The sequence below is a fragment of the Bombyx mandarina genome, chromosome 07 (genome assembly GCF_030267445.1).
Source record: "Bombyx mandarina strain Sakado chromosome 07, ASM3026744v2".
NCBI lineage: Eukaryota > Metazoa > Arthropoda > Insecta > Lepidoptera > Bombycidae > Bombyx > Bombyx mandarina.
The window spans coordinates 10,529,424-10,546,100 of NC_143214.1; the positions used below are offsets into that span (position 1 = coordinate 10,529,424).

Below are 16,677 nucleotides of genomic sequence, written 5' to 3' on the forward strand. Positions count from 1 at the left end.
GAAAACCGTTAAGTACCAAGTATAAATTTGGCAAAATATCGCAGGAACTTAGACATCTGGCTCACGAGACAGCTCTACCGCCACACGTTCATAGGTTAATAATAATACTTGGTAATTTTGGCATTTTTTTTAAATATTTATCACTTACGAATAAGCTAGTGTTAAGTGGTTATGGAGCCGATAGAAATCAATAATGGCACCACCCACCCAGAGATATATATTTTTTTATTGCTTATATTTGTGAACGAGCTCACGGCCCAAATGAGTAACTATACTTGAGATCTTAGAACTTATATCTCAAGGTGGGTGGCGCATTTATGTTGTAGATGTCTATGGGCTCCAGTTACCGCTTAATAGCAGGTGGGCTGTGAGCTCGTCCACCCATCTAAGCAATAAAAAAAGAAACCTGATGTTAAGTGGTTACCTGAGCCCATAGACATCTACAACGTAAATGCCGGCACCCACCTTGAGATATGAGTTTCAGTACAGTACAACAGCTGCCCTACTCGTTAAGCAGAAACGCATTTCTGCTTCACGGCAGAAATAGGCAAGGTGGTGGTTCCTACCCGTGCGGACTCACAAAACGTCCCACCACCAGTAAGTATCTATGTATGTATGTCTCAATTGTTTTTTATAGCCACTGCGACAACTTAATGACTGGCGAAACATTCATTTTACATTACATTGTGTCTATACTCACAGCACCGATACACGCTCCGAACGTTATGTTCTTCGGGAGAAGTAGGGCAGCTTTGATCTTACAGTTGCCATGCTTGTCGCAGAGACGATCGCAATCGCGGAGCCGAGGTTTCTCCCCGCGGCAGTTCTGCGATTCACCCCAAGGGATCGCGCACACCACTAGCAACACAGATAACCACATTTTCACGCTATTCACACATTGCGATCACTTCACTGCACATGACTTAATGAAGGTACACTGTGACATTTGCATCTGAAACAAAACAAAATAATGTTCATACTCTTATACTCATATAACGTCGAGGGTTGATATTGGTTGAGTGAAATTTTTGCAACTTTACAGGAAAGCCATTAATTAAGTTTAAATTTTGGAAATAATACCAACACATGTTCACGACTCAAAAGAGATATGTTTTTTTTTATTGCTTATAAGACGAGCTCATAGCCCCCTGGTGTTAAATGGCTACTGGAGCCCATAGACATCTACAACGTAAATGCGCCACCCACCTTGAGATATAAGTTTTAAGTTCTCAAGTATAGTTTTTGTTCTCTTTTGTCCGTAGATCTTGTAGGTTCTATGATACTAAGTTCTCCAATGCTGACGTCTTTTTTTTTCCTACCTATTCTAGTAAACTCGAAGGGTTATTCTAGATTCGCCGGGCTAGTAGGTGAGCTCACGGGGCTCAAACCTGACGACGTTGCGAACACAAACCCTAGCAAAAGCCGTGCTTCGCAGAATCTACTACCCATCGGAAACGCGGCCCCCTGAGAAGATCCGACGAGATACTTAGCGGGCTGTGTCTGTGGGTTAATTTACTCGTCGAGCCCTTCGTCGCACGCGACGGGTTCGACAAGAACGATGACCGGTGCTTGACGTACCTAAAAGCACCGTCAGTGGATTGAAAAGATCCAAAATGACGTGCTTAGGGCGACGCCGACATATACAATGACGAATCAACTATAGATTCTTTGAAAAACCTCAAAAAGTACTCGCTCCCTCTTTCAAGACTATCTTTATATTACAATTATTAATATCGCCCTAGCAATAAATACTTATTGGCTCACTAATTGCATTAATTTTATAACACAAACACACGGTAGGTACTCAACACTATCGTGTTATCATTGATAATGCAGAGAGAAAAGGCCGATAATACTTTATTTTCGTCTTTGATTTCGGATAAGCGACCGGTACAATAATAATAGACGTTATCAATCCTACCAACACTTTAGATAACATTGCTGTCACCAATTCGTGTGAGTTACGTTGTATTTAGTATGTAGCTGTAGTATTTTATTTTATTTTCATTGTTGTTTCTTTGTAGGCTGCTCAAGGATTTTTGTTATTGTGTGTACTTATGTATGTATCTCGTAGTCGTCGTGGCCTAAAGGATATAGACCAGTGTCGATAATTTTTAAAACCAAAAAAAATAATAGTAGGATAAAACCCATTACAAAAGGAGGGTAATATTATAAAAATGAAAGGAAAAATAATTTACGGGTGATCTGAGGTCGGGAAGGGGTTGGGGGGGGTAGGTTTAGGGTAAAAAACGTTTTTTTTCGATTTCCAGCAAAACTAAAAGTCCTATGGAAAAAAGTCAAACGGCAAAATTGTAGGTAACAAAAAGATCTAACACTTTTGTATTTACACTTTTTTCACATAACCTAAAAATTTAAGTGAAAAATTAAAAAAACCAAGTTTTTGGTTTTTTATTTTTATCTTTTTCAAAAAAAACTCTTTTTTCACGAAATTTGCTGAAAACTTACCTTTTTATGTCCCAAATACGTTGTAATTTATTTGATTAGAAATATTTATTTTTTCACCTTATTTTGAATTAATATCGATAAAGGACCCTAATTTTCAATCGAAAATTCACCCGTCAAAATATCAGCTTTTTTCAAAAAATTGGAATGTTTTCTGTTCGTTGCAATCTCTTTTTTCCGATGGTGAAAATATATATATATATATATGTTACTATAGCAAATCTTCTCAGAAAATGCAAAAAATCGAGAAAAAAAAACCTCGAATTCGAATATATTTTTTTAATTATTATATACAATTTTTTATTTTAAAATTTACACTTTAATGACTCGAAAAACATAATATTACATGTTACATTGATAGAAAAAAATTGCAAATCAAAATATAATACTATAATTAACAAACAAATAAGTTAATAAAATTCATATTTAATAAGACATCTACAATATTTGGAGAAAGTTGTCGAATCTTCTTTAAATTATATGCTTAGATGCCTATTTATAACTATTTTTAGATAACTACGTGTGACCTACGAAAAATTTTAGCACATCAAAAGGTATTTGAAATATATGAAATATACATGAAAGTCTGCCAAAAGTTAGTTAAATTAGTTAGATAGTTAATTAAATTTTAAAATAAAAAATTGTATATGTCGGCGCAAATATGACTATTTACCTACCTATTATAAAAATAATAATGATTCAATGTGATAATCGGATCATCTGGTCATCAACTAATTACTCTGTGTTTGTTAAGATGAGAAATTGATGTAAAAACAGTCTCTTTTATTGTAATGTCAAAACTTGTAAAAACGCTGACGTGTACCAAGCCCTATAAATACGGCCGTGCTGTCTAGCGCTGATTCACGATGTTCGACCAGCCCATACCGTGGGCCCCGAAGGTCAAATATTTAGGCGTCACCCTCGACAGTAGGATGACATTCCGCCCTCACATCAAAACGGTACGCGACCGTGCCGCCTTCATTCTAGGACGTCTCTACCCGATGATATGTAGGCGAAGTAAAATGTCCCTTAGAAATAAGGTGACACTCTACAAAACTTGCATACGCCCCGTCATGACCTATGCAAGTGTAGTGTTCGCTCACGCGGCCCGCACTCACTTAAAATCATTCCAAATTATTCAATCCCGTTTTTGCAGGATAGCCGTCGGAGCCCCGTGGTTCGTCAGGAACGTCGACCTCCACGACGACCTGGACTTAGAGTCCATCAGTAAATATCTACAGTCGGCGTCGATGCGCCACTTCGATAAAGCGGCACGAGAACCCTCTCATCGTGGCCGCCGGTAACTACATTCCCGATCCTGCGGACAGAATGGAAAGCAGTCGACGTCGCCCAAAACACGTCATCTCGGATCCTCCCGATCTACTAACGGTGCTTCTAGGTACTTCAAGCACCGGTCATCGTTCTCGTCGAACCCGTCGCTTGCGACGAAGGGCTCGACGAGTAAATTAACTCTCAGACACAGCCCACTGAGTTTCTCGCCGGATCTTCTCAGTGGGTCGCGTTTCCGATCCGGTGGTAGATTCTGCGAAGCACGGCTCTTGCTAGAGTTCGTGTTAGCAACGTCATCAGGTTTGAGCCCCGTGAGCTCACTACAAAAGTAAGGGTTACGCTGAAATAGCCTCTCAAGGCTCACAGTTTAGGTAGGAAAGAAAAAAAAAAAAAAAAAGCGCTGATTCATTCGTGTCCGAGCCGTAGTACAGTACGGATCTCTGTGGAATGTCGTTATGCTTCTCGTGAAATATACGCAGCTCACAAAGTTCTCGTGAAGTTTTGTTTCGGAAGCCCAAACATGAGTCATCGTCGAGAACTTAATGACCGTAACGTCAGCAATGGTGACGTCACACTTTTTAAAAACATTCCTTCAGCGTTTCTCCTCCGACATACATAATAATAATAATATTATAATATAATATAATAATCTATACTAATATTATAAAGAGGAAAGATTTGTTTGTTTGTTTGTTTCGAATAGGCTCCGAAACTACTGGACCGATTTGAAAAATTCTTTTTCCATTAGAAGCCGACATTGTCCCTGATGAACATAGGCTACTTTTTTTTATTTTTTTTTTATTTTTTTTTTTGGTTTCATGTGTGTTTTAATGTTTCCGAAGCGAAGCGAGGGCGGGTCGCTAGTATATAATAATTAAAAAAAAATATTTTTGATTCGAGTTTTTTTCGATTTTTTGCATTTTCTGAGAAGATTTACTATAGTAACATATATTTTTTTTCACCATCGGAAAGTAGAGATTTCAACGAGCAGAAAACATACCAACTTTTTGAAAAAAGCTGATATTTTGACGGGTGAATTTTCTATTGAAAATTAGGGTCCTTTTTCGATATTAATGCAAAATAAGGTGAAAAAATAAATATTTCTAATCAAATAAATTACAACGTATTTGGGACATAAAAAGGTAAGTTTTCAGCAAATTTCGTGAAAAAAGAATTTTTTTGAAAAAGATAAAAAAAAAAACAAAAAACTTGGTTTTTTTAATTTTTTACATAAATTTTGAGGTTATGTGAAAAAAGTGAAAATACAAAAGTTTTAGATCTTTTTATTACCTACAACTTTGCCATTTGACTTTTTTTCATAGGACTTTTAGTTTTGCCGGAAATCAAGAAAAACCGTTTTTTACCCCTAAACCCCCCCATCCCCTTCCCGACCTCAGATCGCCCGTAAATTATTTTTCCTTCCATTTTTATAATATTGTCCTCATTTTCTAATGGGTTTCATCCTACTATTATTTTCTTTCACTTTTCATTATTTTTAAAGGCTTCTACCCTGGTCTAATAAGACGTCCGGTGCATTAGTATGTAGCAATGCAACGGTGTTCGAATTCCGCAGACGGATACCAAATTTTCTAATGAAATACGTACTTGACAAATGTTTACGATTGACTTCCACGGTGTAGGAATAACATCGTGTAATAAAAATCAAACCCGTAAATAATGTTGCGTAATTACTGGTGGTTAGGACCTCTTGTGAGTCCGCACGGGTAGGTACCACCACCCTGCCTATTTCTGCCGTGAAGCAGTAATGCATTTCAGTTTTAAGGGTGGGACAGCCGTTGTAACTATAATGAGACCTTAGAACTTATATCTCAAGGTGGGTGGCGCATTTACATTTTATTTATGTAGATGTCCACCCATCTACGCAATAAAAAAACAAATAAATAAAAAGATTTCAGGGTCTTATAGGTCCTAATTCGCTTCCTTCCAAGCTATTTTGACCAGATCGTCGGTCCATTTCATTGGTTTTCTGTCCACGTTACGACATTCAGTACAAAGTCTCTATAAAATGATTTTCAGATTGATCATCACACCGCGGTATCGAATTTCAAATTATGTTTGAATTCTTACAGAGGGTTTCACCCAAAGCATTATCTGTTACCCCCCCCCCCCCATACCAGTGAAAACGGTTCGCACACGATTTAAAAAAAGTAACGATTTAGTAGATACTATTTATATTGATACTGTAGGGCGTATTGCAAGCCACCGCCCTGCCTATTTGTGCCGTGAAGCAGTAATGCGTTTCGGTTTGAAGTATCCCACTATAAAACTAGGACTTAGAACAAACATCTCAAAACTGCTCAAAATGGGCTCTGATCATGGGTAATCAACCACTCACCTAAAAAAAAGATTTACGATAGCAACGTCCGAACTCATAAAGAATTTCGGGATCTAACTAGTTTGGTTTATTTTAACATATTGTTATTACGTAGTGCTCCTACAAAAATTAATTTAATGTATCTATTGAAGCTCTTGAAACTTGAAAGCTTACCGAACGTACGAAACGAAAAGTTTACCGTTTCCCGGTTGCCTGATTGAGTGAACACGCTAAGCTAATACGGGGACAGGATACATAATACATTAAGGCGAAGGGTTATTTATTACTGAAGTGTTTTTGGGGCTGGTGGTAATTACGTAATATGCAAGATTATGACAACACTGGTGACGTCACGGAGTCATTACGAACGGGAATGCGGCTAGCAGCATGGTATTTTGAACATTCTTTTTCCTGCGAGCGATTGGAGTCAAACAAGTCCGAGTTGATTTAAAAGAAGTGTTATTGGCTCACATTATTCGACAATCCCATTACTTCTCAAATAAAGCAACTCAATTCAAATGTAATTTTTACGGCTTAATTTTCCGACGCTTCCTTATGAATTTTGTGGTCACAAACGACTCGAGACAAATGGTCAACGACCCGAGAAATCCGAAATAAAAACAATAAAGCAACGTTAAATGTAAATAAACTATATTAAAAAATGTTATGATTTTTCTTAAAAAATGCGAAGAAACTTTTTTCCCCAACCTATTATTACAATAATAATATAAATAACTAATACGAATCACTAATATTTCTAGAAAAATCCTAGTATTATTGCATCTATTAAAATCGTTTACTTTTAATGACGCCGCATTTTTATCTAACATCTATATATTAATACGTGAAGCAAAAACTTTGTATCCCTTTTTACGAAAATTGCGCGGACGCAGGAGTATGAAATCTTCCACACTTATAGAGAATAATAATAATAAATAATAATAAATAAATATTTACTAACAATCACGCCACGTTAACTGGTCCCGTGATAAGTTCGTAAAGAACTTGTGTTACAGGTACCAGATAGCGGATATAAATGTAAGATTTTTATTATACACATACATATATTTAATAGACATCCATAACCCTGGAAAATACATTTATATTTATCATACAAATATCTTCCCTTGGCGGGATTCGAACCCGCGACCCCCTCGTGTAGTGACCATGTCACTTACCACTACACCAGACGGCCGTTAGAGAAGAAGTGCACAATGCTAATATTTTTTTTAAATAATGCATAAAAGGTACATTAAATCAATAAAGAAAACATTACACACACTACATACCATGTATTTGACGCACACACGCATGCATACTATTTATTGTCAAACTTTTGTTCTTGACGTCTGTTGTCAAATTGAGAATAGATTCAATACTGTTTGTCTTTGTTAATATTTTTTGTAGTGTAGTCTGGGGGAAATTGTTTATTATAGAAGTATAAAATACAATCATAATAGTGTACAAACTTACAATTCCAATTAATAGTCGAATTTCGACTACTAGTTATCTATAAAAACATCTACGAGCACATACAAATAATAAATTTTCGGGGGAAAACGTTTGCCACGAGGCGAACTCCCGTCATTGCGAGCGTCCGTAAACAAATCGCGTTCGGCTGTGTGAAAGAAACAAATCGCACATCACTCAAACTGAGTTTTAAAGTGATACATTATGGCTTTAATTGCTACTGTTCAATGTTTTTTGTACGAAAACTCGTTTGCATTTCACGTTCTTGGGTTCAGTACCTAATTTTTTAATTTATTCATTTAAATAATAAATAAATATTTACTAACAATCACGCCACGTTAACTGGTCCCGTGATAAGTTCGTAAAGAACTTGTGTTACAGGTATCAGATAACGGATATAAATGTAAGATTTTTATTATACACATACATATATATTTTAATATACATCCATAACCCTGGAAAAGACATTTATATTTATCATACAAATAGCTTCCCTTGGCGGGATTCGAACCCGCGACCCCCTTGTGTAGTGACCATGTCACTTACTACTACACCAGACGGCCGTTAATTTATACTTTATTTCAGTTTTTTTTTTTTAAACCATAACATTTTGTTAGTAAGAATTACTTATAATCTATGTTAGTAAGTTAAAAAATCTAACACATAAATATCATTACATACATTTTATATCATTACATATTTTTTTTCCTTCAAGTGTCTGCTGCAAAGGCTATTAATCAGCAGTCCCTCGATCGTGCTCGATATGATTTTTAGAAGACTCTTGCCACTGTCTCTGACTCGACGCATTAACGAAGCACTTCTCTTCCGCATTATTGCAAAGAAGTCATCGGTGTGAGATGTCGCAAATATTTTGTTTTTTTTTTAAATAGAACTCTACATGAATATCTCTCGAAAAGGCTATCGCAGTTCACATAAGTCAAGACGTACATCCAATACCGATATTGGCATACCAATTGTTTAACACCACCTTCAAATTCGAAGAACTACTTATAAAATCGCGAAATATCACGGAAATTATTTTTACGCCCGCATCAACCCTTTACATTATTATTTGATAATCGGTAGTAATCAGTGAAAGTGGACGATAATTTGAGTCTTGATGGACCATAAGTACAGAACTGGTGGTGGATCACCTCTTGTGAGTCCGCACGGGTAGGTACCACCACCCTGCCTAATTCTGCCGTGAAGCAGTAATTCGGTTTAAAGGGCGGGGCAGCCGTTGTAACTATATTGAGACCTTAGAACTTATATCTCTAGGTGGGTGGCGCAATTACGTTGTTGATGTCTAAGGGTCCAGTAACCACTTAACACCAGGTGGGCTGTGAGATCGTCCACGCATTTAAATAATAAAAAAAATTATAAATAAACCACCGAAGCATCGTTTTTTATTACTTAGAAAGTGGTTGCCGGATCCCATACACATCGACAGCGTAAACCCCGCCACCTCTCTTGAGAATGAGTCCCAAGTCTCAGTTTTATATTACAACGGCTGCCCCATCCTTCAAACCGAAACGGCATGACTGTTTCACGTCAATAATATGCTGAGCGATACCTAACACCCAAAACACCAGGCTTCGAAGACTCCGTTGAGACCAAACAGTATCATTTTCCCCTAATCTACTACGTCAAACCACCAGTACACGCGTTACAGTAAAACACTAGAGCAATTAAAAACGAATATATCACTTCAATACGATTATAATCGGTACGTTCTGATTTATTGGGGGTCTATAAATGAACGACCTTGCCTTGAGTATGCACAAATAGCGTATGATCATAGCTAACTTAAGGTGAGCGTACGTACGCGCAGAGGCAAAAATAAACGTTAGATTAAATATTACGTGCTCTAAATAAATCGATTAATTCAATCTCCGTCGTGGCATCCAGGGAATTTTAAGTCGTTGTGGCCTAAAGGATAAGACGTCCGGTGCATTCGTGTTGAGCGATGCAACCGGTGTTCGAATTCCGCAGGCGGGTACCAATTTTTCTAATTAAATACGTACTTAAAAAATGTTCACGATTGACTTCCACGGTGAAGGAATAACATCGTGTAATAAAAATCAAACGCTCAAAATTATAATTTGTGTAATTACTGGTGGTAGAACCTATTGTGAGTCGGTACGCATAGGTACCACCACCCTGCCTATTTTTTTTTTTTATTGCTAAGATGGGCGGACGAGCTCACAGCCCACCTGGTGTTAAATGGTTACTGGAGCCCATAGACATCTACAACGTAAATGCGCCACCCACCTTGAGATATAAGTTCTAAGTTCTAAGTATAGTTACAACGGCTGCTCCACCCTTCAAACCGAAACGTATTACTGCTTGCGCTTGCGACAAAGGGCTGGGTGAGTAAATTAACCCACAGACACAGCCCACTGAGTTCCCACCGGATCTTCTCAGTGGGTACGCTAGGGTAACGCTAACATAGCCTCTCAAGGCTATCAGCATAGGTAAGAAAAAAAAAAAACAGAGTTCCAAGTTAAAACAAACGCTCATCATGATATCCGTTAGTTTAATACCACATCTAAAATGGTCCCACATCTAAAATGGTCCCACATCTAATGCAATAATAAAGGGATTTGTTAAAAACGTTACGAAAACTCAATTAATTAACACACCAAAGACCAATTGAAAACCAGCCTTTACGCTAATGTCCGGCTGTCCTATGTGTTACGAACACGGCATCGAGTTCTATTGTTTGTTTTGTTAATTACAACCCCGTGTTCTTGTACAAACAGCGACAGTTAGTACGAGGATCTAACACGACAATAGTTCGCCAGACTGATCCACATTGTGTCTACTGATTAGTACAGTTCATTTTCAGAGGTTATTTTTCGTCTCTACGGCCTCACAGCAACAGAAATGCGATTTTATTTAACTTTAAGGATAAACAAAGAATATAATAACTATAGTTTTTTTTTCCTTTGTAGACAGACGAGCATACGGCCCACGTGATGGTGATAGAGACCACTCTGTCGCTCATGGGCATGACTCTTAAATGCTCAACTAAGCCACTACATATCTGGAAAGAATTCCCCACCAGCGTGTTTAGCGTACGCTATGATATACCCCTCTTGAAATCAGGAAATGGTGTACCGGCGTCACACCATGCACTACTTAACGTTGGATGCAAATAACAATGGACAACTGTAAGCTAAGATAATGATGACGCGTCATGTATGACAGCTTAGTGTATGATAAGTGGATATCTTGAGAGAGTATTTTAGCATTATCTAACTGTTAAATGAAATTAACGGCCCATATGTTTGGTTACTGGAGCCCATAGACATCTACAACGTAAATGCGCCACCCACCTTGAGATATAAATTCTAAGGTCTCAGTATAGTTACAACGGCTGCCTCACCCTTCAAACCGAAACGCACTACTGCATCACGACAGAAATAGGCAGGGTGGCGGTACCTACCCGTGCGGACTCACAAGATATTCTACCACCAGTAATAAATGTGTGTACACTATGTGGTTGTAAGTGGATATTAACCTCAGCACCGCTGTGCTGTCTATTTGTTTATCCAAAAACAATAATGCGCGATTATAAGGACGACAGCTATTGTATTATCGTCTACATATACATTATATACCGCTGCTTTATACCTTCAAAGAGAACAAAACGTTATTTATTACAGGTAGGTTGTTCCTGTAATTTCGTACGGGCCTCATTTACATGTTATCTTTCATTTATTTATTTACATATACGCACCCGATGATGATTATTTGTAAAACTATATAAAGCTTTCGCAAAGTTTTTTTTTATTACTTAGATGGGTGGACGAGCTCACAGCCCACCTGGTGTTAGGTGGTCACTGGAGGCCATAGACATCTACAATGTAAATCCGCCGTCCACCTTGAGATATAAGTTCTAGGTCTCAAGTATAGTTACAACGGCTGCCCCGCCCTTCAAACTTGATTTGATTTGAAACCGAAACGCATTACTGCTTCACGGCGGAAATAGGCGGGGTGGTGGTACTTACCCGTGCGGACTCCCAAGAGGTCCTACCACCAGTAATATGATGACTGTAAAAAGGTTAAGCCGTAACAATAGTTTTGATAGAAGATCACATCAAACTATAGACATGCTTCAAGACTTTAAAGATTATAATACAGTGAGGAATCTTTCTCATATGTACTAATATTTTATGCATATTAATAGCCCGGGATTAACAACGTACTTTATGTACTGATATTGATTTTCTTTGCATCCATTGTGTGCATTGGCGCGTTAACAAAATATCACTAAACGAATGTAGTTTGCGTGTAGATAAGACACGTAAGTAAACACGGAAGACTAAAAACACTCTGAATGCAAATCATGTAATATTTATTTGAACTAACACGTGATAAAGATTATTTAATTTTAATTAAGACAACTATTTTTTTTATTGCTTAGATGGGTGGACGAGCTCACAGCCCACCTGGTCACAGCGCCAGCCCATAGACATCTACAACGTAAATGTGCCACCCACCTTGATATATAAGTTCTAAGGTCTCAGTATAGTTACAACGGCTACCCCACCCTTCAAACCGAAACGCATTACTGCTTCACGGCAGAAATAGGCAGGGTGGTGGTACACCGCGCGGACTCACAAGAGGTCCTACCAAGGTCAAGATGATTGCATAAATACCGGCGGTTAGCATATTTCTGATTCATTCAGCAGCAGATATCTTTGGTTGTGGTTTCATTTTGTTTCCTCATTAGCCTCGGTGGAGCAGGAGCTAGGGGGTCTTGGGAATGACGTGGGAGGAGCTAGAACAGACTGCCTGGTGTGGTTACTGGAGCCCATAGACATCTACAACGTAAATGCGCCACACACCTTGAGATATAAGTTCTAAGGTATCAGTATAGTTACAACGGCTACCCCACCCTTCAAACCAAAACGCATTACTGCTTCACGGCAGAAATAAGCAGAGTGGTAGTATCAACCCGTGCGGACTCGCAAGAGGTCTTACCACCAGTAATAACGCAAATTATAATTTTGCGGGTTTGATTTTTATTACACGATGTTATTCCTTCACCGTGAAAGTTCGCCCGAGATTCGAACACCGGTGCATCGCTCAACACGAATGCACCTTCTTATCCTTTAGGCTACGACGACTTAATGCGACTACAAATTCTTTAATGTATCGTTTATTGCTCGACCCTTGTTTGAGTGGTCACACTGGGAACCGTTCTTGCAAAGCGACTGTCCCCACCTTCAAGCCGAAACGCATGACTTCATCGCGATAAAGATAGACGTGGCACAAGAATCGCATACGACTGCATTTGAATATATCTGAACGATATTCAGAATTACAGGTATGATTCTTATCTGTTTCGGATACCATTAACACAGCAGAATCGCAATGAATTGCATCGCAATGAAGATGGGAATCAAATTAAAAGCTTGCAATGTATACTGACATACATAATATATAGATTTACCGATAGTGTTACTTGCCTAAGATACTAATGAAGCAATCTTTCGGTTCGATTCGAAGTAAACAGTACATACAAGAAGATCTTAAAAAAAAGAAAAACAATTGTTAAGTATTAATATTCGTTCTCCCAATATCCTTAATTGGGATTCTGATAATGTGTATTTTGGAAATTAAAATGATCCGGCTCATAATGAATTTAAATTAAAATACTAAATTAGGCGTATATTGCACGCGAGTAGGAACCATAGACCTATTTATTTTTCAGTTTAAATGGCAGTAATCACGTTTATCGTGTCCATAAATGATGCACAATGAGGCCGCTAATAGAGGGCTAATGAGAAAACAAAATTAAACCACAACCAAAGATATCTACTGCTGAATGAATCAGAAATATGCTAACGGCCGGTATTTATACAGTCATCTTGACCTTGGTAGGACCTCTTGTGAATCCGCGCGGTGTACCACCACCCTGCCTATTTCTGCCGTGAAGCAGTAATGCGTTTTGGTCTGAAGGGTAGGGCAGCCGTTGTAACTTATGTCTTAATGTGGGTGGCGCATTTACGTTGTAGATGTCTATGGGTTCCAGTAACCACTTAGCACCAGGTGGGCTCTGATGTCGTCCACCCATCTACGAGGGCGGCACCGAAAATTTCGGGAATTAACGAAGTGACACAACATTACTATTTAAAAATGTATTTATTGCTTTTCGAATTATTCTCCGCGAAATTTGACACATTTTTCCATACGATGGAACCAATCATTGAAGCAACCATTCCATTCGGAAGTTGGGGTCTCCAAAATGGCCGTTTTGTAGGCGTCCACAGCTTCTTCAGGTGATGAAAATCTCTGTCCACGCAATTTATTCTTTATTTTAGGGAAAGTATAGAAATCATTAGGGCTTAGGTCGGGGCTGTACGGCGGATGGTCTAATAATTCTATGTTTTCTTGCTCTAAAAACTCTATTGTTCTGTGCGCGGTGTGAGAACTCGCATTGTCGTGATGGAGGATGATGCGGCGGTTGCAGTTCTCTTTACGGAGTTCAGAAACGACCTGTGGCAAACAAATGCTAGCACACCATTCTGCATTAACCGTTCTTTGTCCCTCAAGAGGAATAGTCGTAACATGGCCGGTTTTGGAGACAAACGTGGCCACCATTTTTTTTGCAACACTCCGTGAACTAACAATTTTTGTTGGCTTTAACTCATTTTCGAACACCCAAACTCGTGACTGGTTTTTTGTTTCGGGTTCGTACGCGTATATCCAGGATTCGTCACCTGATACAATGTTGTATACAGCATTTGAGGATCCTGCGTGGAATCTTTCGAGAGTTCTGACGCACCAAGTAACGCGAGCCGCTTTTTGCTCTTCACAGAGTGAATGCGGTATCCATCGGGAAAACAACTTTTTTACACCTAATTGTTCATGCAAGATTATTTGTATTTGACTCATGCCAATGTCTAAAGTTGCCTGAATTTCACGGTATGTCACATGTCGATCTTCCTCAATCAGCTTACGCACAGCATCAACGTTTTCTTGGGTGACTGCAGTTTTTGGACGACCTTGACGGGGATCATCACTGAGCTTGACACGTCCACGTTGAAACTCAGCAAACCAGTGATAAATTATGGTTTTGGATGGGGCTTCATCACCAAATGCAGAAATCATCCGGTCAACACACTGTTTTTGTGTTAAACCACTTCGAAAGTCATAATAAATCATCGCTCTTGAATTTTCTCGAGTCAATTCCATTTTCTCAACGACTAAACAAGTTTGACAAAACCTCGTGACAAGACCGAGAATCTTTTTTTAAATAAATAAATGGTATTCGATTTTTAAAACCAAGGAGTTTTCAATTAAGAAGGTTTTAATATGACAGGAACAGTGGAAATATTCCATTCCCGATACTTTTAGTGCAGCCTAGAAAGCAATAAAAAAATTATAAAAAAAACCCACATATTTTAGAGTAATGACATGTGACAGTGACAAACAGCATTCCCTCCTGTGATGTCAACAAACTACGCAATGATTCGACCCGATCGGACATTTGATGACATTTCGTATTATCCGCTTTCCGAAATCCTTAAACGTGACAAAGTAAATTTAAAGTTCTACCGAATTTAACTTTCCTATTTTCCATCACCATACCACATACAACTTTTACTGTGTTTACAGAATTACCGGATCGCTATTACAAGTACGTTCTTACATAAATTGATTTCTATTAAAGAAGCAAGGTAAATGACACCGTGTAACTGGGTCATACACAAATAGAGAACAAAAAAGTGCAGCAAAAAAAATTTCTCAGAATCAGTGTGAAACAAACTATTTATTATTTAACTATTGATTATCAATCTTTTAATCACTGTAACCGAGATCAATATGTCTTATTTTTAGCATAATCGCAATTTTTATATTTTTGCGGACCACAGAAAAGACGATTTAGTCTACAAGAGAGATGAAAAGCTGTGATGCTCTTTTACATGATACATTACTATAACACTTTTTTTACCCTTTTTGTGTATGACCCAACTACATAGCCAGGTATGTGAGACTGGGACGCACACTGCTATGCTTTTTTGCGTGTCCCTAAAGATAATCTACCCCCGAATCTAGAACGTGATAAAGAAAAAACGATTTTATTGTAAAAAAAGCGTGAAAGGAAAATCTTTTTTTCTTACACTATTTTTAATTCACATTAATTAAAACTTCTTTTCTATTTTTTTGTTGGATATTTTCCATAAAAGCGTATTTTATTAGTTTTTTTAAACTATTACTTATTTTTATTTTTTTAGTTCAATTTAAATTTTTTCGATTTTTTTTTAAATATTGAATTGTCATCGCTCCTTAATAAGTATACCAAATATCGAGTTAATACCACGTTTTGAGGGGGTCAAAATCATGTTCAAAGATTCCGTTACATACTAGCATACTAACATACATACGTCTGAAACTAATAAATGCGTATTACAAATAATTTTCCGAAATAGTTGAGTACCAGTGCCCGAGACGGTCAGTGGTACTCAACCGTCCGCGCTTGGCAACAATGCACGTCTCAACACATCGAACATAAGCAAATAAACATGCAATTCTTCATTTTTATTGGACGAAAAATTTTCCGCACATTTGCACGTTATCGTTGCAAGCCTGATTGATTGACGCTCATTATTTGTCAGATGCAAAAATAGATTCGAAACATTACATTTACCAAAATTAATCGGCTTAACTTTTAACCGATATCAGTCCATTGAGCGTTTTGCGATTGTCATGTTTGAACACGTTCACAATACAATTAAAACAAATTTTACAGTATCATAGTGGTATCTTATACCTTTAAACGAGCAATTCTTGTATATTAATATAGAATTATATAATCTGAATCTAGGAAACGGCTCGAACGATTTTCATAAAATTTAGTATACAGGGGATTTCGGGGGCGATAAATCGATCTAGCTACGATTTATTTTCAGAAATTGTTGTTTTATTCGTGTTTTCAATAATCAACTCTTCCCGACATCTATTGGCGAATAATAATACTATTTTTCTTAATTGAGGGCAACTAACCAAGAGTCATCGTCTAGTATATATTTACTAGTGGTCGCCCGGTAGTCGAAATTCGACTATAATTAATTTAAATTATTAGTTTGAGCATTATTAAGGGTCTA

At 37.7% G+C, this 16,677-nt stretch overlaps 2 protein-coding genes across 2 annotated transcripts in view; both read right to left on the bottom strand.

Moving 5' to 3' along the window:
- The window catches only part of Fbxl7 (F-box and leucine-rich repeat protein 7), a 308,189-nt gene that overhangs the window by 171,385 nt on the left and 120,127 nt on the right, over positions 1–16,677 (bottom strand). The gene's annotated exons all lie outside the window — the stretch shown is intronic.
- The window catches only part of LOC114239313 (atrial natriuretic peptide receptor 1), a 112,437-nt gene that overhangs the window by 65,234 nt on the left and 30,526 nt on the right, over positions 1–16,677 (bottom strand). Inside the window, exon 2 of the mRNA XM_028169464.2 lies at positions 701–952. Within this exon, the coding sequence (XP_028025265.2) occupies positions 701–880 (180 nt within the window). The 5' untranslated portion in view covers positions 881–952. The remainder of the gene's footprint in view (positions 1–700; positions 953–16,677) is intronic.